Source organism: Hyla sarda, chromosome 7, assembly GCF_029499605.1.
Source record: "Hyla sarda isolate aHylSar1 chromosome 7, aHylSar1.hap1, whole genome shotgun sequence".
In the NCBI taxonomy this organism is placed as follows: Eukaryota; Metazoa; Chordata; class Amphibia; order Anura; family Hylidae; genus Hyla; species Hyla sarda.
In genome coordinates, this window is record NC_079195.1 from 116,563,580 (window position 1) to 116,585,828 (window position 22,249).

The window sequence follows — 22,249 nt, forward strand, 5'->3', positions numbered from 1 at the left end:
ATCAAATTTTCGTTTTTCCATGAATCATGGACATCATTAGGCCGGGTGAGGTTCGGGCACACTGTGGAGGAGGTGGGCTAAGAACTTTTTTCTTTAATCTTCTTTTACTCATACCACAGTTCAGCATAAGGTTTAGTATCTCACTGTCTCCAGATTCATCTACCCCCTCCCTTTCTTACCCAGCACCTAGTGTTCTTCACATTGTGTCTGAAAGGCAAAGTTCCTGATGACTCTTATTTTCTACTAACGTATCAACAAGGATTTAACTTCTTTGTCTTTCGACTGTATAACTTGGACACAGGTCAGCCATAACAATAAAATTTCCCAGCTCATACATTGTAGGCCTCCCTTGTTCATCCCTAACTGTTTTGACCTGTTAAAAAGTATAGACTCCATGTCTAAACATGTCAAAGCAATAAATGATTGCTGTCATTCTATACAACTTCACACCATTTCATATCCTATATGACCTGGGTTCTCAACACGGGTTGAGCAGGGGTACGCGAAAGCGCTGTCAAATACCGGCCATGCACTGGCCAGTATTTGACAGCGCATAGCCGCGGCAGCTCACCGTACAGTAGCGCGGCCCAAGCTACTGTAAGTGAGCTGCGTGGTTGCCGAGGAGACGTGTGACCTCCGCTGACGTTGCGCGGAGTTGACGTCACACGTCAGTGCGGCCCCGCCGAACGGGATGCGCTGCATCAAGTAGCAACAAACAGGGTCCTGCCGGAGGCCAGGTAAAAAGAATAAAAAAGTTAATAACTGTGTGGGCCAGAGGGGGGATGTATTGGACGGAGGGGGGGGGGGATGTATTGGACAGAGCACAAAGCATTAAGATGGAGGGGGAGAGGGATGGGCAGTAATAAAGAATAAAGCACAAGGCATTAAAATGCAATGCCTTGTGCTTTATTACTCCTCATCCCCCTCTCCCCCTCCATCTTAATGCCTTTTGCTTTATTACTCCTCATCCCCCCTCTGCCATTATCCATCTCCCCCTTCATTTCATGATTAAATGGAGGGGGAGAGGGATAATGGCAGAGTGGTGATGATGGGGGGGATGGGGAGTGATAAAGGACAAGGAATTAAGATGGAGGGGGAAAGGGATAATGCCTTGTGCATTATTACTCCCCATCTCCCCTCATACTCCCCCCTTCATTATCCCTCTCCCCCTCCATCTTAATCCCCTTGCGCCATTCCCCCTTCCTCTGATCCCCTTTTGCCATATCAGATAATAATGGCACAAGGGGATTAAGTTGGAGGGGGGGAAATGGCAAAATGGGATTAATCTCCTTTGTGTTATTATTCCCACTCCATCTTTATCCCCTTGTGTTATTTATTATTCCTCCTCCATCTTTATCCCCCTGTGTTATTATTCCTCCTCCATCTTTATCCCCTTGTGTTATTATTCCCCCTTCATCTTTATCCCCTTGTGTTATTATTCCCCCTCCATCTTTATCCCCTTGTGTTATTATTCCTCCTCCATTTTAATCCCCTTGTGCCATTATTCCCCCTCCATCTTTATCCCCTTGTGCTATTATCCCCCCTCCATCTTAATCCCCTTGTGCCATTATTCCCCCCTTTCTCTGATCCCCTTTTCCCATATTGGATAATAATGGCACAAGGGGATTAAGATGGAGGGAGAATAATAGCACATGAGGATTAAAAGGGAGGGGGGGAATAGTGGCACAAGGGGATTAAGATGGAGGGGGGAATGATAGCAAAAGGGGATTAAGATGGAGGGGGAATAATAGCACAAGGGGATTAAAATGGAGGGGGGATAATAACCCCCCTCCATCTTAATCTCTTGTGCCATTATTCCTCTCTCCCTCTGATCCTCCCTCGGATAATAATGGCCCAAGGGGATTAAGATGGAGGGGGGGAGGCAAATGGGGATCAGAGGGGGGGGGATAATGGCACAAGGGGATTAAGATGGAGGGGGGAAAATGGCAAAAGGAGATTAAAATGGAGGCGGAAAATGGCACAAGGGGATTAAGATGGAGGGGGGTAATAGCACAGGGGGATTAAGATGGAGAGGGGTGGATAGTAGCACAAGGGGATTAAAATGGAGAGGGGGGAATAGTGGCACAAGGGGATTAAGATGGAGGGGGGATAGTGGCACAAGAGGATTAAGATGGAGGGGGGAATAGTGGCACAAGGGGATTAAGATGGAGAGGGGGGGATAATAGCACAAGGGGATTAAGATGGAAGGGGGGATAATAGCACAAGGGGATTAAGATGGAAGGGGGGATAATAGCACAAGGGGATTAAGATAGAGGTGGAATGCATTAGTATAAAGGTAAGAATAAGCCTTTTGTCCGCTGGTACCCGCGGACATACTTTCAGGCTTTGGGGGTACAGTCACCAAGAAGGTTGAGAACCACTGCTATATGATGTCTAACTAATTTGTAAATCACATTGTTTAAAAAAAATGACCCCAGAAGAAAAGCCACAAAGTTTTGACCATTGGGCATCCCAATTCCCTGCACTCTGCTCTTCACTGCCTATTAGAGGAATTCTGTCTCTGGCAAAGAAACCAAGGTGGAACACAGGAAGTTTAGGTGGGGCTTAGTTGTATGCAGGGGAGAAAACCTGGTCTATCTGCATGGAAGATGAGCCAGTCTGCCTCCTCCAAAAGGTTCATGGCATGTTCCAGAGGTTATACACTGTGTCTGAAAGGCAAAATCAAGGCTTCCATCTTCCACAAAGTTTTGGTCAATTACCTGCAAATTACTTATGTATACTATGTACACAGTGCTGTTTCCTGAATGTAACCACCTCTCTCACCTCCCTTTGGTCATCCTTAACATTAGCAGTTCACTGCTTAGACCAGGGCTTGAGTAATCTTGCTACTGTTTACTCACTTTCAGCAAACATACCATGTGTACTGTAAATCCACCCCCCAGAATAATGTCATCCTCTTCAGTCTTATCAGTGCATTTTCTCCTTCAGAGAGAAGGAGGGCTTAAGAATAGGTCCTGTTAATGGCCAGAGAAGAAAGGGAAAGAAAGTCCAGGTGTGAGTGCTGTTGGTAAACAGTCCAGCTCGTGTCATGCCCCTGAAATTGAGAGAAAAAGAAACAGCTGTGCACCAAGGAGGGGACTTCTTTGGGCTCAATAACAGCAGTGAAAGCAGTAAAATCTCCTGGTAACCCCTCTGATTAGTGGTTAATGGAGGAAACCCATGTAGGTTATAAAAAATAAATAAATAAATAAATAAATAAAAACTCTTCTGAAAGCGTACCTCTGCTTTTTCAGCAATGTATACTACAGTAGCTCTGTGGTACCAAACCTTATTGGCTAGCCTTTGCTACCTGTGCATATCATATGACCCTTAGGTGTCCATGACCTTGCCAGTTCACAGTTTGTCCTCTCTTGGAAAACATTTGGTAGAACCTAAGCACTATACACAGAGAGTTACTCACAAGACCTGCTGTTTGAAGATGCTTTGATGCAGTCATCTAGCCATCACAATTGTACCCTTGCCAGCATGGCTCTTGGCTTGCCCATTTTACTTGCTTCCAATAAATCAACTTTAAGAACTGATTTATTCAACTTGCTGCCTAATATATCCAACTCCTTAAGAATAGCTATTAAAACAAGATAAGCACTAATATTAACTTCTGCTGTCAGTGGTTTTAATGCTATGGCTGAAGGGTGTAAAAAGCTATGTTTTGTGTAACTATATTTTATTGTATAATCCATTACATATTATATAATCCATAACTTGCACTGGTTTTTCATTACATTAAGCTTTTTTTTATTTATTTATTTTTATTTTACTATCTCACCTTAATAGGGTAGAAACAAGTAGAAAAAAATTCACCTGTTGGAGGTGGTGGCAAGATGGTAGGTGCTCCAGGTCCTCCCTCATGAAATCTCATGTCTGGTTGGTAGTTAAAAGAAGCATGGGATGCAGTCATAGAGGGTGGTGCTGAAAGCTGACTTATGCCTGGTCGTGAAGCAGGATGATAAGTAGATGGGTGTAAAGTAGGAATGAAGGGTTGAGGGTAGGTACTACTAGATACTCCAGGTACATTCATAGGGACATCAAGAGGAGCCGCAGCTGGTTGAAATGTAGTATGGCTTGATATAGGAGGGGTTTGCTTCAATGGTGGAGGCTGTATATTTCCTGAAAAATAAAATACTCCATTTAAACTTAAAAAAAGCAGTAAAATATATATAATAAAGGCTGTTTTTTTTTTATAAAAAAAAAAAAACGGAAAAAAAGAAAAACAGCACCACACCTGTCTTCTGATTGTGTGTAAAACCACACACAACAGGAGAGGTGTGTTGCTGTTTCTGGAAGAAATTTGCTCTGTTTTTCTATTTCTGAATAACTCCTTTAACATGGAGTTGGTCCCCTTTTCTAAGACATTTTGAAGGTGCCCATTTATCTAGAAGAGCATTTGAAAATAATGATGTTGGAAGAGAGGGCTTTGCTCAAAATTTCAGTTCTAGATTATCCTAAATGTGTAGATGGGGTTAAGAGTAGGGCTCTGTGCAGGTCAGTTAAGTTCTTTCAAACCAAACCCATCCAATCCATGCTTTTATTGACCCTGCACTGGGGCATAGTCATGCTGGAACAAAAAAAGGCCAAGTATAAACTTTTATAAAAAGTTGGAAGCATGCAACTGTCCTGAATTTCTTGGTATGCTAAAGCATGAAATAATTACTGTCATTGACATGTCACCCAGACATGAAATCTGCTGTGACCATGAGCTAGAACCATATTAGCAAACTTTACTCTCGGGCCAGCCACCAGATCAGACGATGTAGTCTTCTGGTGTTCACCAAACCTAGACTAATCCATTAGACTGCCAGATAAAGAAGCACATATTAACCCCTTAAGGACCCAGGGTTTTTCCGTTTTTGCATTTTTGTTTTTTCCTCCTTACCTTGAAAAAATCATAACTCTTTAAATTTTCCACCTAAAAATCCATATTATGGCTTATTTTTTGCGCCACCAATTCTACTTTGTAATGACGTCAGTCATTTTACCCAAAAATCTACGGCGAAACAGGAAAAAAAATAATTGTAAGACAGAATTGAAAAATAAAAACGCCATTTTGTAACTTTTGGGGGCTTCCGTTTCTACACAGTACATTTTTAGGTAAAAATGACACCTGCTTTTTATTCTGTAGATCCATATGCTTAAAATGATACCCTACTTTTGTAGGTTTGATTTTGCGTGATCTGAAGTGTTTAGTGGTACCACTAGTTTTGAAGTTTTTGCATTGATAGGACTTAATGATCGCTTTTCATTAATTTTTCATGATATAAAAAGTGACCAAAAATGCACAATTTTGGACTTGGGAATTTTTTGGCGCGTACGCCATTGACTGTGCAGTTTAATTAACAATATATTTTTATAATTCGGACAATTCCGCACGCGGCGATACCACTTATGTTTATTTTTATTTATATTTACACTGTTTTTTTTTATGGGAAAAGGGGGACGATTCAAACTTTTATTAGGGGAGGTGTTAAAGGGTAGCTCCCACCATCCTCTTTTTTTTTTCTGTCCCTGCCTATTGCCCATCTATCCCTAACCCCCTCCCTGCCTTTATTTTTATTTTTTTTTTATTATCTTAAAAATTGCATTTTGTCTGCCTGGTAGTGTGCTCACTACCAGGCAGACTTCCCCAGCAGGCACCACGTCACTGATGCCTGCTAGGGGCCGACTTCCGCCCTTAGTTCTCCTGACAGGGTGCCTCCAGCTGTTTCACCACTACGACTCCCAGCATTCCCTGACATCTATTTGCTGCCAGGGCATGCTGGGAGTTGTAGTGGTGAAACAACTGGAGGCACCCTGTGTTGGAAGACACCCAGCCCCCGACCAATATCGCCCCTCCCCCCCTCACCTGTGCCGGACCATGAGCGCGGGTCCGTAGCAAGCAACAAGCGTGTGCCCGGCTTCCTGTCATGCCCGTACACTCTGGAAACTGTCTCTATGTTTCTGGAGGATAGAAAGTCCTCCAGAACCATAGAGAGAGTTACCAGAGTGTAGGAGCATGACAGGAAGCCAGGCACACGCTTGTTGCTCAGTGTGCGATGGGCCCTCCTGTAAATGGCGCCCCCCTCTCCGTATAACGCGCTCCCCCCGGTAACGAGAGGACACAGCTGCGAGGAGCAGTGAGGAGGCGGCGTATCCCCACTGGAGCCGTGGCTGTAAGGAGAGGTAAGAGCCACGTGCCTCCCTGCTGCAGGGAGAATATGCAGCAGGGAGGCGGCCAGTGTGTGAGTCCAGGGAGCCAATGCGCAGCCCTGGATTTCACTGTGTTTGCTCTCGCCTGTTTGATTGACAGGCAGGAGCGAGCACCGCAGTGACTGAATTTCGACTGATTTGCCAGGCTCAAATGAGACGAAATTCGGTAGTGCAAAGTGGTTTAAAATCACTTTTTTTTTTATTAAACTATATTAGAGATATGTTGTAGTACTTAAGTACTACAACATATCAATTTTTTGATTTCATGACAGTGCCCATTTAAATGATCTTTATTCCCTTTTTTTTTTTTTTGCAGTGTTATAGCTCCCATATGGAGCTATAACACTGCACACACTGATCTTTTACATTGATCAGTGGTTTCTCATAAGAAACCACTGATCGATGATTCTGCCACTTGACTGCTAATGCCTGGATCATGCAGTCATTCAGCAGTCGGACAGCATGGAGGCAGGTAGGGATCCTCCGGCCATCATTTAAGGTGTTCGGGTTGCCGCGATTTCGCCGCGGCGATCCCAAACAGCCCCCTGAGCTAACCTTCATGGTTTTACTTTCACTTTAGACGCGGCGTTCAACTTTGAATTCCGCTTCTAAAGGGTTAATAGCACGCGGCACCGCGACTGCGCGCTATTAGCCACGGGTCCCAGCCATTGTTAGAGGCTGGGCCCGACCCGCTATGATGCAGGGCCACGCCGTGGCCCTGCGTTATAGATCGGGAGCGGACTCATGACGTACCGGTACGTCATGGGTCCTTAAGAGGTTAAACATATTTAATTGAACATTTTACATGTTATGTGACATTTACAGAAACACTGAAAAACTCCATAACAAGCTGGGAAGGAAAACAAAATTAAAAGAAAAACAAAAAAACTGGAAACCAGCCATATAAAGCAGGGAACATTTTAGTGGCAATGTCCACAAGTAATTAGAGTAAGGCAAAACATTAGCAAGGCAAATGGTTAGAGGGCAAGGGGTAACCGCATGTATAAACACACCCAGGCAAAAGTATGAAGGGAGAAGATGCAACACTACATTAGTGGAAGAGGAAAGCGATTATGGAGGGAGTCTTAGCGCCCCCCAAGGTGTCCCCTAGGGAATTCAAGCAGTATCACTCCGTCAAACTGAAGGGTCTAACAATGTCAGCTATTTCAGACTCTGTGTACTGAGAAACAATAAAAACTTTCCATTTATCAAAAGAACCTTTGAGTCTTGGTGTTCTTGTGTTGCTCAGTATCCAGCCTATCTACTGTGCAGAATAATTTAAGTTGGGCCACCACCATAGCAAACGTAGGTGTGGTAGCCGACAACCAAGAAGCAAAAAGGCACTGAAGCGCCACTATTAGAACAATATGTACCATTTGGGGGACCTTGGGGAGGGCCAGATTACTGTGTTCAGGGGGGCGGAGTGTTTGCGGCCGAAATGGTTAATGTATGTCCCATGTGTCCCGGATATAACCCTGTATCATCTTCCAAAAGCCATCAGTGGACGGACCAGTCCATACCCCATGCAACAAGTTAGTTAAGGGAGTCGTACATTTAGGACAGACGGTTATCCTGTCTGGGGAAATCTGGAGAAGGGAGTATATTGAACCGATAAAGCGCCTTATGCACCAGCTTGAAGTAAGTTTCCCGCCATCTGTCATTGATCACACATTTTCTGACTGTGTGCCAGCCATTTAATTATATACTCAGAGATGTCCTCGTCTGGAATCCAGGATCGCCATGGGGAGAACAGGGAGGATGGATCAATGAATTGCTGGATTTTATGCGCCTTTCAGTGTTCTGAACTTGTAGACATATGTGGTCTTCCTTGCGGAGTTGCTGTGATTGCTAAACAATGACTTTTTAATAACAAAGAGAACAGCTCCTTGCTATTACAGTATGCAAACCATGTTGTAACAGTAAAATGAGGGACACGTGCAAACAATATAGGGGAGATTTATCATTGCTTTTAGTGGTAGAGCTTTTCCTACCCAAAGCAGAGCTGCGCAAAATTCATCATCCTGCTGCACCTTATTGATAAATAAGATGCATGCTAGTCAAACCCACCACCCAAATAAACGTGGGAAAATTGCTCTACCGTAGACATTATTTGATAAATCTGGGCCTATATGATTTTTATTTATTTATTTATTTTTTAGTTATCTTTCCCTTATACCAAAGTCACTCCTATCAAAGCACAATAACAGATTTGTTATATGGTGTAAATTATAGATCATACAACCAAGCTATAGAATCTTTATGGGAGACAAAGAAGTGCAGCAAAATTCCTGTGCTAATACACTTGCCAACAGCCTCAAAGTCACAGGCCAGGAGAAACTTATTTCCCCATTGCTATTATATCTCCAGCCACTTGTAAAGAAAAGGCCACAAAGAGCCAACACAGGAGAATTGTATTCGAACAAAACAGCATCAAGGACCTGCAGAAATCTCCCACAGCCACTGGAGTGTTTGGCAACAGTTGGCGGATTAAGCCCTCGAGATGTGACCAGTTCCCCACCCACCTGCCACCAGTCTTTCAACGATCTAAATGGATTGCAGACAAAGAGTGACAGACTTCATGCAGAAGTCTAGAATCAAACTCATGTTACTGAGCTTCTTCTCCGAGCAAGTAAAAGCAATTATGTGCGCATTAAACTAGAAAAGAAGCCCAGCTTGCCTGAGCAGAAAAATTTAAAGGATTAAACCTACATTCTCTTAAATCAGACTTTAATTCAACTCTAAAAATATTCTTTCAGGGTAACATTGCAAATAAAAGAAGTAGCACCTGCAAATACAAGTCACTGGTTAATCTTTATTAACAAAAAGCTAAAGGAAACCTTTCCCCATGAGTGTGTACCGGAATGCTACACATACACAAGGGATACCTCCCATGTCTAAAATGTACCCACTTAATCGTCTTGTCCGACCCTCAGCAGTGTTTATGGAATGTTATACAACTTACACTAGTTTAAATTGTAGAACTAATGCATTTACTTAACTTTTCATCTAAGTTTATTTTATTCTGGTCCAAAATTACCACCTGTATAACAATAGAGAGCTCTTGACACATTTGTAGACCTCAGAGCAGAAATCTCCCAGCATTGCTTGCTGGATTGATATCAGCACAGACTGCTCTGGCAACATGCATTGTGAAAATGCAGTCTTTACAACAATCAACATAAAATAAAATAATAAAAAATAGAAATCTCACTATCATCTATGAATTAAAGGGAATGTGTAATCAAAGATTCCTTAAAGGGAACCTGTCTCTTTAGAAATACAGTCTAATCTGCAGGCATTATGGTATAGAAAAGAGGATCTGAGCAGATTTATATATAGTTTTGTAGGACAAAATCCAGGATGCCTTGTAATTTATTTATATAAACCTCCGCCCGTTCTGGCTAAGTAGTCAAGTGGGAAGTTCTACTAAGTGCTAAAGATTGATAGCAGGAGGGGAAATCTGGCCACAGGAGACAGAGAAAGGATCATAGGAACCTCTGGATGCCTCCTCTATTACGAAGGGATGAAAATTAGCATATTAGCAATGCTAAAGAAAATAGTAGTCAAATGGGTGGTCTATCTGCACACTAATACAATACACACAGCTATCAATCACTGAGTAGGACTGCCCACTTGACTACTTAGCCCAGAATGAGCAGAGGTACAAATAAATTAAAATTTAACTTGGAACTTTTCCAACAAGAACTATATATCATTCTGCTCAGCTCCTTCTGCTCTATAACATGCTGTCTGCAGATTAGACAGCATTTTCAATGTTACAATTTCCGTTTAAATCATGTTTTTAGGACAAACCTTATGCCAATAAAAATTAGATTTTTTTCCCCATTTTTCTCACCACTATGCATATAAAAAAAATCCTGAAATCTTGCAGTTTTTACTCTAGCCCCTGAGCTTTATAATAGGCTGATGCTTCCCATTCTGTAGAGATTACTTTTCAGGAGCTATCCCCCTTACAGGCTATAGTGATGCAAAGTAACAAGGTTAGGGTTACAAGACTTCCTGTACAGCTACTTATTTATTTTAACCAGTGAACTACAGCTGCAGATCATAGCTAGAAGTGTGCAATTGTGTGGCCTACAGGTAGGCTGTCAAGAATATTCATGAAGTGGGAGGGGAAATCTGGCCACAGAAGAAGGAATGCTAGAACCTCCAGATCCCTCCTCTATTACGCAGAGATAAAAGTTTCATATCAGCAATGCAAAGATTACGTAACAATCACTGGATGGATTTTCTTCAGGTTTTCATCAGGGTTATTTGTACTATTACACTGTATAAACAGGTTCGTGTGTGTGATCCTGGTGTAAGATTTCCTTTAAGTTTTATATAGAGATAAGAAGTGATGTCATGTTCTAAAATACACTGGGACAGATTTGCTATTGAAATATGATACAATTCTGGTGCAGTTTGTGTTTTCTACACATTTTAAAACAATACAAGGTGTGGGATTATGTGTAAAGAGGTATGGGTTTATGGAAAGAGTGTGGCTTTAAAGTGGTACTCCACCCCTAGACATGTTATCCCCTATCCAAAGGATAGGGGATAAGATGTCTGATCGCGGGGGTCCCGCCGCTGGGGACCCCCGCAATATAGCACGCAGCACCCACTTGTTACTGCTCCGGAAGCGCTGGAGGGTCTGGCTCCCGACCACGGAACATTGTGACGTCACGACTCCGCCCCCTGTGTGCCGTCACGTCCCGCCCCCTCAATGCAAGTCTATGGGAGGGGGCGTGACGGCTACCTCCCTCACTCTGCTACACACAGCCTAGAGCAGTTCAGTGTGTGAGATGAGCTCTGATTGGCTAAGGCTGCAAGTCTGTGTAAGAGATGGGGGTAAATGTTTTCTGGACAAGTAAGGAGACACCTAGTGGCAGCTTTTTTAAAACAAAAATAAAACACAGAAGACTAATTTATTTAAGGCTCTGTGGGTGCACTAGAGGGATCAGAAGAGAAGGAGCGACAATGGGATTTTGGAGAGTGAATTTTGCTGAAATGGTTTTTAGGGGGCTTGTTGCATTTAGGAAGCCCCTATGGTGCCAGAACAGCAAAAAAAAAAAAAAACACATGGCATACTATTTGGGAAACTACACTCCTCAAGGAACTTAACAAGGGGTACAGTGAGCCTTAACACCGCACAGGTGTTTGATGACTTTTTGGTAAAGTCGGATGTGTAAATTATTTTATTTTATTTTTTCACTAAAATGCAGTTTTTTACCCCAAATTTTGATAGGAGAAAATGCCCCCGAAAATATGTAACACTTCTGAGTATGGAAATACCCCATGTGTGGACGTAAAGTGCTTTGCAGTCGGACAAGTGCTTTACAATGCTCAGAAGAGAAGGAGTCACGATTGCAAATTTAGCTGAAATGGTTTTTGAGGGGCATGTCGCATTTAGCAAGCCCCTATGGTGTCAGAACAGCATAAAAAAACCACATGGCATACTATTTTGGAAACTACACCCCTCAAAAGCACGTAGCAAGGGGTACAGTGAGCCTTTACACCCCACAAATGCAGAAGAAATGGGGTCACAAATTTTGGGGGGCTTTTTTTCCCTATTTTCCCTCGTGAAAATGAAACATGTAGGGTAACACCAGCATTTTAGTGAAAAACATTTTTTTTTTTTCACATCCAACTTTAACGAAAATTCGTCAAACACCTGTGGGGTTTTAAAACTCACTATACCCCTTGTTACATTCCGTGAGGGGTGTAGTTTCCAAAATGAGGTCACATGTGGGTATTTATTTTTTTGCGCTTATGTCAGAACCACTGTAAAATCAGCCACCCTTGTGTAAATCACCAATTTAGACCTCAAATGTACATGGAGCGCTCTCACTTCTGAGCCATGTTGTGCGCCCACAGAGCACTTTGCGTCCACATATGGGGTATTACCATACTCAGGAGAAATTGCGTTACAAATTTTGAGGGTCTTTTTTTCCTTTTACCGCTTATGAAAATTAAAAGTATGGAGCAACATCAGCCGGTTAGTGTAAAAAATAAAAACAATTTACACTAACATGCTGGTGTAGACCCCAACTTTACATTTTCATAAGGGATAAAAATAGAAAAATACCCCGAAAATTTGTAACGCAATTTCTCCCGAGTACGGAAAATATCCCATATGTGGCACTAAACCTTGTTTCCTTGAAATATGACAGGGCTCCGAAGTGAGGGAGCACTATTTGAGGCCTAAATTGGGGATTTGCATCCGCCACCAAAATGCCCTACGGCAGTTTCCCAAACAGGATGACTCCAGCTGTTGCCTGTTGCAAAATTCCAAGCATGCCTTGACAGTCAGTGGCTGTCCGGCAATACTGGGAGTTGTTGTTTTTCAACAGCTGGAGGCTCTGTTTTGGAAACCGTACCGTACAAGACGTTTTTTTTTTTTTTTGGGGGGGGGGGGGGGGGTGTAACTGTGTAAGCGTATATGTAGTGTTTTACTTATTTGGTGTAGGTGTAGTGTAGTGTTTTTATGGTACATTCACACGGGCGGGGGTTTACAGTGAGTTTCTCGCTGATAGTTTGAGCTGCGGCAGAAAATTTGCAACATCTCAAAATTGCAGCAGAAAACTCAAAAGTAAACCCCCACCCGTGTGAATGTACCCTGTACAGTCACATTGGGGGGAGGGAAAACTTTCAGCTGTTGCAAAACTACAACTTCCAGCATGCACTGACAGACCATACATGCTAGGAGTTGTCGTTATACAACAGCTGGAGGCACATTCGTTGCGAAACACAGAGTTTACTTAACTCAGTATTTCGCAACCAATGTGCCTCCAGCTGCTGCAAAGCTAGAACTCCCAGCATGTACAGTCTACAGCTGGAGGAACACTGGTTGCGAAATAGAGTTAGGACAAACTCTGTTTCACAACCAGTGTGCCTTCGGCTGATGCAAAACTACAACTCTGAGCATGACCTTTGGCTGTGCATTCTCAGAGTTGTTGCTAAGCAACAGCAGGAGGTGAACAGGCCTCACCTCCTGTTGTATCCTGCTGCCTGCACTGCCGCTGCTGCTGCCACCGCTCCTGCTGCTCCTGTCTGCTGCTCCTGAGGGGACCCCCCACCGGGACAGGCAAAGGTAGGAGACCCCCGCTGGCCCCGATCACTGCCCAGCAGGGTAGTGATTGGTCGGTCGGTCGTTCTGACCGATAAATTACGTGATCGTGAGTTGGCACCCATGCCACTTCACTGCTGCGGAGACCCGATTGACCCGGAATCGCCGCAAATCGCCAGTCTGAACTGACTCAGGACCCACTGTGTGCCTGCTGAATGATTTAACCCCTTAAGGACACATGACGTTCTCATACGTCTCCATTTCCGAGTCCTTAAGGACACCTGACGTATGAGAACGTCATGTGTTTTACCGGCCCCCCGCAACCATCTGGAGCGGAGCCGGTCCCCGATGCCTGCTGAAATCGTTCAGCAGGCATCGGGGCATATCGCCCAGGGGGGTCATTATGACCCCCCATGTCGGCGATGGCCGCAGATCGCTGGACAATTCAGTCCAGCGATCTGCGGCGGATTCCGGGTCAATCGGGTCTCCAGTGACCCGGAATTATTGGCTGATCGGGGCCGTCAGAGACGGCCCCGAACAGCCAGAGGCAGCAGGGGTGAGATGGCACTGGTGCCACCTCATGATCGCCCTGATTCGTCGGCCGGATTACCGGCCGACCAATCAGGGCGCCTGCTGCGGGTGTCACTCCCGCAACCCGCTCCGCCCCTCTTCCGGAGGACGTGAGCGGGTGCGGGACGTGCACCCCGGGTGCTGGGGACCCCGATCCCCGGCGCCCGTTGGGATCGGGGCCCCAGGAGCAGCGGCGGAGACGACGAGGGACTGACCTGTGCGGCGAGGATCGTTGGAGGTGAGTGACAGCCTCCTGCTGTTGCTTAGCAACAGCTCCCAGCATGCAAAAAGGGCATGCTGGGAGCTGTAGTTATGCAACAGCAGGAGGCAGACCACCACAACTCCCAGCATGCACTTATGGGCATGCTGGGACTGATGGTTTTGCAACAGCTGGAGGCACATTCTTTCTATGGAAAAGTGTACCTTCAGCTGTTGTGTAACTACAACTCCCAGCTTGCACAATCAGCTAAAGTGCATGCTGGGAGTTGTAGTGGTGCATCTGGTGGTTGCATAACTACAACTCCCAGCATGCCCGTTGGCTGTCGGTGACTGCTGAGAGTTGTAGTTTTGCAATAGCTGAAGGCACACTGAGTTAAGTAGCAAACCAGTGTGTCTCCAGCTGTTGCATAACTACAATCCCCAGCATCCCCAGCCAAAGTAGTATGCCTCCAGCTGTTGCATAACTACAACACCCAGCATGCCCTTCCGCTGTCCGTACATGCTGGGGGTTGTAGCTTTTGCAACAGCTGAAGGCACACTGGTTGCAAAACACTGAGTTTGTTACCAAACTCGGTGTTTCACAACCAGTGTGCATCCAGCTGTTGCAAAACTACAACTCCCAGCATGCACTGATAGACCGTACATGCTGGGAGTTGTAGTTTTGCAACAGCTGGATGTCCCCCCCCCCCCCCAATGTGAACGTACAGGGTACACTCACATGGGCGGAGGATTACAGTAAGTATCCGGCTGCAAGTTTGAGGTGCGGCAAAATTTCTGCCGCAGCTCAAACTGCCAGCGAGAAACGACTGTGAACCCCCCGCCCGTGTGACTGTACCCTAAAAACACTACACTACACTAACACACAATAAAATAAAAAGTAAAAAACACTACATATACACATACCCCTACACAGCCCTCCTCCCCAATAAAAATGAAAAACGTCTGGTACGCCACTGTTTCCAAAACGGAGCCTCCAGCGGTTGCAAAACTACAACTCCCAGCATGCACTGATAGACCGTACATGCTGGGAGCTGTAGTTTTGCAACAGCTGGATGTCCCCCCCAATGTGAACGTACAGGGTACACTCACATGGGTGGAGGATTACAGTAAGTATCCGGCTGCAAGTTTGAGCTGCGTCAAATTTTCTGCCGTAGCTCAAACTGCCAGCGAGAAACTACTGTGAACCCCCCGCCCGTGCGACTGTACCCTAAAAACACTACACTACACTAACACAAAATAAAATAAAAAGTAAAAAACACTACATATACACATACCCCTACACAGCCCCCCTCCCCTCCCCAATAAAAATGAAAAACGTCTGGTACGCCACTGTTTCCAAAACGGAGCCTCCAGCTGTTGCAAAACAACTACTCCCAGTATTGCCAGATAGCCGTTGACTGTCCAGGCATGCTGGGAGTTTTACAACAGCTGGAGGCACCCTGTTTGGGAATCACTGGCGTAGAATACCCCTATGTCCACCCCTATGCAAGTCCCTAATTTAGGCCTCAAATGCGCATGGCGCTCTCACTTTGGAGCGCTGTCGTATTTCAAGGCAACAGTTTAGGGCCACATATGGGGTATCGCCGTACTCGGGAGAAATTGGGCTTCAAATTTTGGGGGGTATTTTCTGCTATTACCCTTTTAAAAAATGTAAAATTTTTGGGAAAACAAGCATTTTAGGTAAAAAAAATATATATTTTTTTACATATGCAAAAGTCGTGAAACACCTGTAGGGCATTAAGGTTCACGTTACCCTTTGTTACGTTCCCCGAGGGGTCTAGTTTCCAAAATGGTATGCCATGTGTTTTTTTTTTGCTGTCCTGGCACCATAGGGGCTTCCTAAATGCGGCATGCCCCCAGAGCAAAATTTGCTTTCAAAAAGCCAAATGTTACTCCTTCTCTTCTGAGACCTGTAGTGCGCCAGCAGAGCACTTTTCACCCCCATATGGGATGTTTTCTGAATCGGGAGAAATTGGGCTTCAAATTTTGGGGGGTATTTTCCGCTATTACCCTTTTTTAAAATGTAAACATTTTGGGAAAACAAGCATTTTAGGTAAAAAAAAATTATTTTTTTTTACATATGCAAAAGTTGTGAAACACCTGTAGGGCATTAAGGTTCACGTTACCCTTTGTTACGTTCCCCGAGGGGTCTAGTTTCCAAAATGGTATGCCATGTGTTTTTTTTTTTGCTGTTCTGGCACCATAGGGGCTTCCTAAATGCGGCATGCCCCCAGAGCAAAATTTGCTTTCAAAAAGCCAAATGTGACTCCTTCTCTTCTGAGACCTGTAGTGCACCAGCAGAGCACTTTTCACCGCCATGCGAGGTGTTTTCTGTATCGGGAGAAATTGGGCTTCAAATTTTGGGGGGTATTTTCTGCTATTACCCTTTTTAAAAATGTAAAATTTTTGGGAAACCAAGCATTTTAGGTAAAAAAAATATATATTTTTTTTTACATATGCAAAAGTCGTGAATCACCTGTAGGATATTAAGGTTCACTTTACCCCTTGTTACGTTCCCTGAGGGGTATAGTTTCCAAAATGGTATGCCATGTGTTTTTTTTTGCTGTCCTGGCACCATAGGGGCTTCCTAAATGCGGCATGCCCCCCAAAAACCATTTGTCGCTCCTTCCCTTCTGAGCCCTCTACTGCGCCCGCCGAACAATTAACATAGACATATGAGGTATGTGCTTACTCGAGAGAAATTGGGTTTCAAATACAAGTAAAAATTTTCTCCTTTTTACCCCTTACAAAAATTCAAAAATTGGGTCTACAAGAACATGCGAGTGTAAAAAATGAAGATTTTGAATTTTCTCCTTCACTTTGCTGCTATTCCTGTGAAACACCAAAAGGGTTAATACACTTACTGAATGTTTTTTTGAATACTTTAGGGGGTGTAGTTTTTATAATGGGGTCTTTTATGGGGTATTTCTAATATGAAGACCCTTCAAATCCACTTCAAAACTGAACTGGTCCCTGAAAAATAGTGAGTTTGAAAATTTTGTGAAAAATTTCAAAATTGCTACTGAACTTTGAAGCCCTATGGTGTCTTCCAAAAGTAAAAACTCATAAATTTTATGATGCAAACATAAAGTAGACATATTGTATATGTGAACCCAAAAAAAATATATTTTGAATATCCATTTTCCTTACAAGCAGAGAGCTTCAAAGTTAGAAAAATGCAAAATTTTCATTTTTTTCATCAAATTTTGGGATTTTTCACCAAGAAAGGATGCAAGTTACCATAAAATTTTACCACTAAGTTAAAGTAGAATATGTCACGAAAAAACAATCTCGGAATCAGAATGATAACTAAAAGCATTCCAGAGTTATTAATGTTTAAAGTGACAGTGGTCAGAATTGCAAAAAACGCTCCAGTCCTTAAGGTATAAAATGGCCTGGTCCTTAAGGGGTTAAGCAGGCATCTTGGTCCGGTCCCCACCCGACGAGGGACCGGAATTCCCACGTGCGTACAGGTACGCCCTTGGTCCTTAAATGGGCATTGTCACCAAACTTTTGTTTTTTGATATGTTGTAGTACTTATGTACTAGAACATATCTCTAATATAAATCTATACATTTTTTTTCATTAAAATAAGGAGATTTTTTAACACTTACCGTAAAATCTCTTTCTCGAAGGATTCATTGGGGGACACAGACAGAGACAGCGGGTGTATATTGCTGTCTCTAGGAGGTGTGACATTATGGTGATAAAAAAAGTCAGCTCCTCCCAGCCGGATACACCCGCCTTCAGGCTCTGAGCTAGTCAGTTTAAGTTCCAGAGCAATAGGAGGCGACCAATAGGTCAAGGAAAAACCCAAAACTGTCAAAGAACCAGAAGAAAAAACATAACTGAACACACCCTCGGATAGAGAACCAAAGGAAAAACCCAAAAAGGGCGGGAGCTGTGTCCCCCAATGGATCCTTCGAGAAAGAGATTTTACGGTAAGTGTTAAAAATCTCCTTTTCTCTATCGGCTCCATTGGGGGACACAGACAGTGGGACGTACCAAAGCCGTCCCTTGGGTGGGCAGATAAGTAATCAGGCAGACGGCTGATCCACTGCAACACCTTACGCCCCAGGGTAGCATCAGCCGACGCGAAAGTATGAACACGATAAAACCTCGAAAAAGTGTGCAAAGACGACCAGGTAGTCGCCTTGCAAATCTGGCCCGCTGGAAAAGAACAGTAAGGGCCGAAACCTGACCCTTAAGGGAACTGAGAGACAACCCCAGTTCCAACCCCGACTGCAAAAAGGAGAGAAGACGGGGAACAGAGAAGGTCACCGGGGAGAAGTCCTGTGCTTCACACCAACGAAAATAAGACCTCCAAATACGGTGGTAAATCCTTGCAGAGGAGGGCTTACGAGCCTTGAGCATGGTGCGAATTACTTGGGAAGAGAACCCGCGGGCCCTCAAAACCGCGGTCTCAACCACCACGCAGTCAAATGCAGCGACTCTAAATTGGGGTGGCAAAGAGGACCCTGAGAGAGCAGGTCCGGACGGAGCGGAAGGCGCAGTGGAGTGTCGTCCAGGAGCCTGACTACGTCGGCGTACCACGACCTTTGGGGCCAATCTGGAGCTACCAGAATGGCGGGGACGCCCTCTGCCTTGAGCTTCCTCAGCACCCTGGGAAGAAGCGGAAGAGGAGGGAACAGATAGGGTAGGGCAAACCCCGCCCAAGAAAACACTAGGGCGTCAACGGCCAAAGCATGAGGGTCCCGGGACTTGGACACAAACGGAAGGATCTTCCGATTGTGCCGGGACACGAAGAGGTCCACGTCCGGAATGCCCCAGAGGTCGCAGAGTTGCGCGAAGACCTCTGGATGTAGGGACCACTTGCCGGGGTCGGGTGAGGACCGACTGAGGAAGTCCGCTTCCCAGTTGAGCACCCCCGGGATGTGAATCGCCGAAATGGCCGGAACCTTGCTCTCTGCCCAGGAGAGAATCTTGGTCACCTCGGCCATGGCTGCTGAGCTGCGAGTGCCGCCCTGACGATTTATGTACGCCACGGCTGTGGCGTTGTCTGACTGTACGCGGACAGGACGGGACTGAAGACGGGGCTCCCAATGAAGAAGACAAAGAAGAATCGCCCGTAATTCCAATACGTTTATCGGAAGAAGGGTCTCCTGGGGAGACCAGAGTCCCTGAACCGTCCAATCCCTGAACACGCCGCCCCAGCCCGACAGGCTGGCATCCGTTGTAACAACCTTCCAGTGAAGGGGAAGAAACGACCGCCCTTGGAGAAGAAGGGGGGAGCGGAGCCACCAGAGCAGAGACTGACGGACCCTGCGAGGGAGAACAATCTGACGATCGAGGGACAGAGGAGACCCGTTCCATCGGGAGAGAATCGCCAGTTGAAGTGGGCGGTAATGAAACTGGGAAAAAGGTAAGGCCTCCATAGTTGCCACCATCCGACCCAGGACTTCCATACAAGTGCGGATGGAGACAGATACCTGGGTCCGAAGGGAGCGGACCCCCGACCAGAGCGCCAGACGTTTGTCTGGCGGAAGACGAATTCGGGCAGAGGCCGTGTCGAAGTGAAGTCCCAGAAAGGTTAGAGACTGGGTAGGACGGAGGACTGACTTGTCCTGGTTGATCATCCACCCGAAGCGAGTCAGAGTAAGGAGAGTGACGTCCAGATTCTCCAGAGTCTGGGCCCTGGATGGAGCCTTGATGAGAAGGTCGTCCAGATAGGGTATCACCGAGATTCCCCTCACCCGCAACAGGCCCATCACCGGCGCAAGGACCTTCGTAAAGACCCAAGGGGCCGTGGCTAGACCAAAGGGGAGGGCTACAAATTGAAAGTGCCCTTCCAGGACCGCAAAGTGGAGGTAAAGATGATGGCCCGGAAATATTGGCACATGACGGTAGGCATCCTTGATGTCCACCGATGAAAGAAACTCCCCTTGTTCCAGGGACGCCACTACTGAACGGAGGGATTCCATTCGGAAGTGGCGGATGAAGATGATGGTTGAGACGTATGAGGTCCAAAATTGGACGCACAGAACCGTCCTTCTTGGGGACGACAAAGATTTGAATAGAAACCCCGAAACCGTTCCCCTGGAGGAACAGGAACAATCACCCTCTGGAGAAGCAGAGACTGGAGAGCCGCTCGAAACTGCTTCGCCAGAGGAGGAGGCCGAGGGTCCGGGAGCGAAAAAAAGCGGTCCCTCGTAAGGGATGCAAATTCGATCCGGTAACCGTTGGACACCACGTCCCTGACCCAAGAGTCTTGAATGCGAGAGTTCCAAATGTCTCGAAAATGTAAGAGACGACCTCCCACCCGAGAAGAAACCGTAGGTGGGGGCCTCACTTCATGCAGAAGTGGGCTTGCGGTTGCCTGATTTGGGGCGCAAAATTACCGGACCGGTTGGAGTCCGACTTCCAAAACAGGCGAGCCCGGAACGAGGGAGCCTTCTTATCCCGCGAGGGTGCCTGCCCAGACCCCTTGTGGGGCTGGAGGTCCGAAAGGACCGAAAGGAAAAAGGACTTCCTTTGAGAAGTAGGGGGAGCCTTATTTTGAGGTAACAAGGAACTCTTACCTCCCGTTGCCTCGGAGATAATCTCATCAAGGCGTTTGCCAAAAAGACGGCTACCCGTAAAGGGAAGCTCAGTGAGAGATCTTTTGGAAGCAGCATCCGCATTCCAAGCTTTAAGCCACATAGAGTGGCGGAGTGCCGCTAGGTGACCCACAGCATGGGCAGAACAACAGGCTGCCTGCATGGAAGCTGCGCACAGAAAATCTCCGGCCTTAGAGTATTGGAGAGCCAAAGCAGATAGATCCTCCGGGGGGGATCCCGCTAAGATATCCTGACGGAGCTTTTGGCACCACTCCAACAGGTCCTTGGACACCCATGTCAAGGTGGAGATGGGAAGAAGAGAAGAGCCAGAAGCTTCTGTGGCAAATTTCGCTAAGGATTCCACTTTCTTGTCCGTGGGATCCTTGAAGGCAGCGGCATCTGCCAGAGGCAGTGTAGTTGCCTTATTGATCCGGGAAACTGGTGGATCCACTGAGGGAGGGGAAACCACCTTAGTGACAAAGACCTTGTCAAATGGATAACGATCTTGAATTGTCTTGATTCCCGGGAATCTCTTGTCTGGGTGTTTCCATGCGGTTTCCAGAATGTCGTCAAAGTCAGCGTGAGAGCTGAACTTCTGAGGTGCAGGCATAGCACGATGAAAGGATACTCCTGGATTGACATCCGAAGATCCTGGGTCCTCTAGATGAAAGGTGTCTCTTAGGGCTGTAACCAAAGAGTTCACCGTTGCAACTAAGTCCAGGAGGTCCTCTGAGTCAGCTGCTGGCTCGGAAGCCTCGTCCACTATTTTACCAGGGGAATGAGAATGAGTAGAGGCAGTCCTGGAGGGGGGGCGACTCTGACCGAGTACGCGGCTCTGGCGTGGCAGAGCGGCGACTCTGAGAACATCCTCTGGAGAAGCGACGTTTGTGTCCAGATGACAGGGAGGAGCGGGACCCACGAGGGGAACGCTCACGTCTATCTGAAGACTCATTGCAAGAGTCAGACGAGGCACCCCTAGCACGCTTGTGAGAGCGTGAAGTATGTGGAGATGAGGAGCGAGCCCTTCCAGAAGTCCTGTGCAGGGAAGACCCCTTCAAGGCGGACAGCACTTCCCGGGAGGCCTCAGCCACCGAGCGGGAGACTTGGGTCAAGTCAGCCATATACTGGGTCAGGGAAGAAACCCAGGCTGGTGGAGCGGCTGGATCCACCGGGACCGAAGGGGCATCAGGGGGTACCAGTCTGGGGGAGCAGTGGAGCAGGCAGGGCAAGTGGGCTCGGCAGAGCCAGACATCTTGGTATTACAGTGCTTACAGAGCTAGCAAGTCACTGAGGTTCCGGGTCTCTGTTTAGAGGGAGGAACAGCTCTGGGTACGGACATAATGTGGGAAAAGAAGGGAGATAGGAACTTTCTCACCCTAGTCTGTGTCCCCTGTCAGCTGCAGTGAGGAGACTCGCTCAGTGCAGCTAGAGAGTGAGACAGGCCAGCCAATAGGAAAAGGGGGGCATGCCTGAAGCAAGGCACTTACTAACTGACCCCTTACCACTGAAATTCGCGCCCACGGCACTGATTGGAGGCTGCTTCGCACCTCTGAGCGCTCCCAGCCCTGTGGGCAGAGCTACAGACCGCCGAAGAGAAACTGTCATGTCGCCCGCTCCTTGTCCTGAGTGC

General features: G+C 46.1%; 1 protein-coding gene across 7 annotated transcripts in view; it reads right to left on the bottom strand.

The window, feature by feature from the left end:
• The window catches only part of SEC31B (SEC31 homolog B, COPII coat complex component), a 151,345-nt gene that overhangs the window by 25,954 nt on the left and 103,142 nt on the right, over window positions 1-22,249 (bottom strand). For all 7 annotated transcript variants that reach the window (XR_008846356.1, XM_056530523.1, XM_056530527.1 and 4 more), the window contains exon 21: window positions 3,823-4,128. Coding sequence is in view for 6 of the 7 variants with exons in the window: in XM_056530523.1 (XP_056386498.1) it covers window positions 3,823-4,128 (306 nt within the window). In the remaining variant the exon portion in view is untranslated. The remainder of the gene's footprint in view (window positions 1-3,822; window positions 4,129-22,249) is intronic.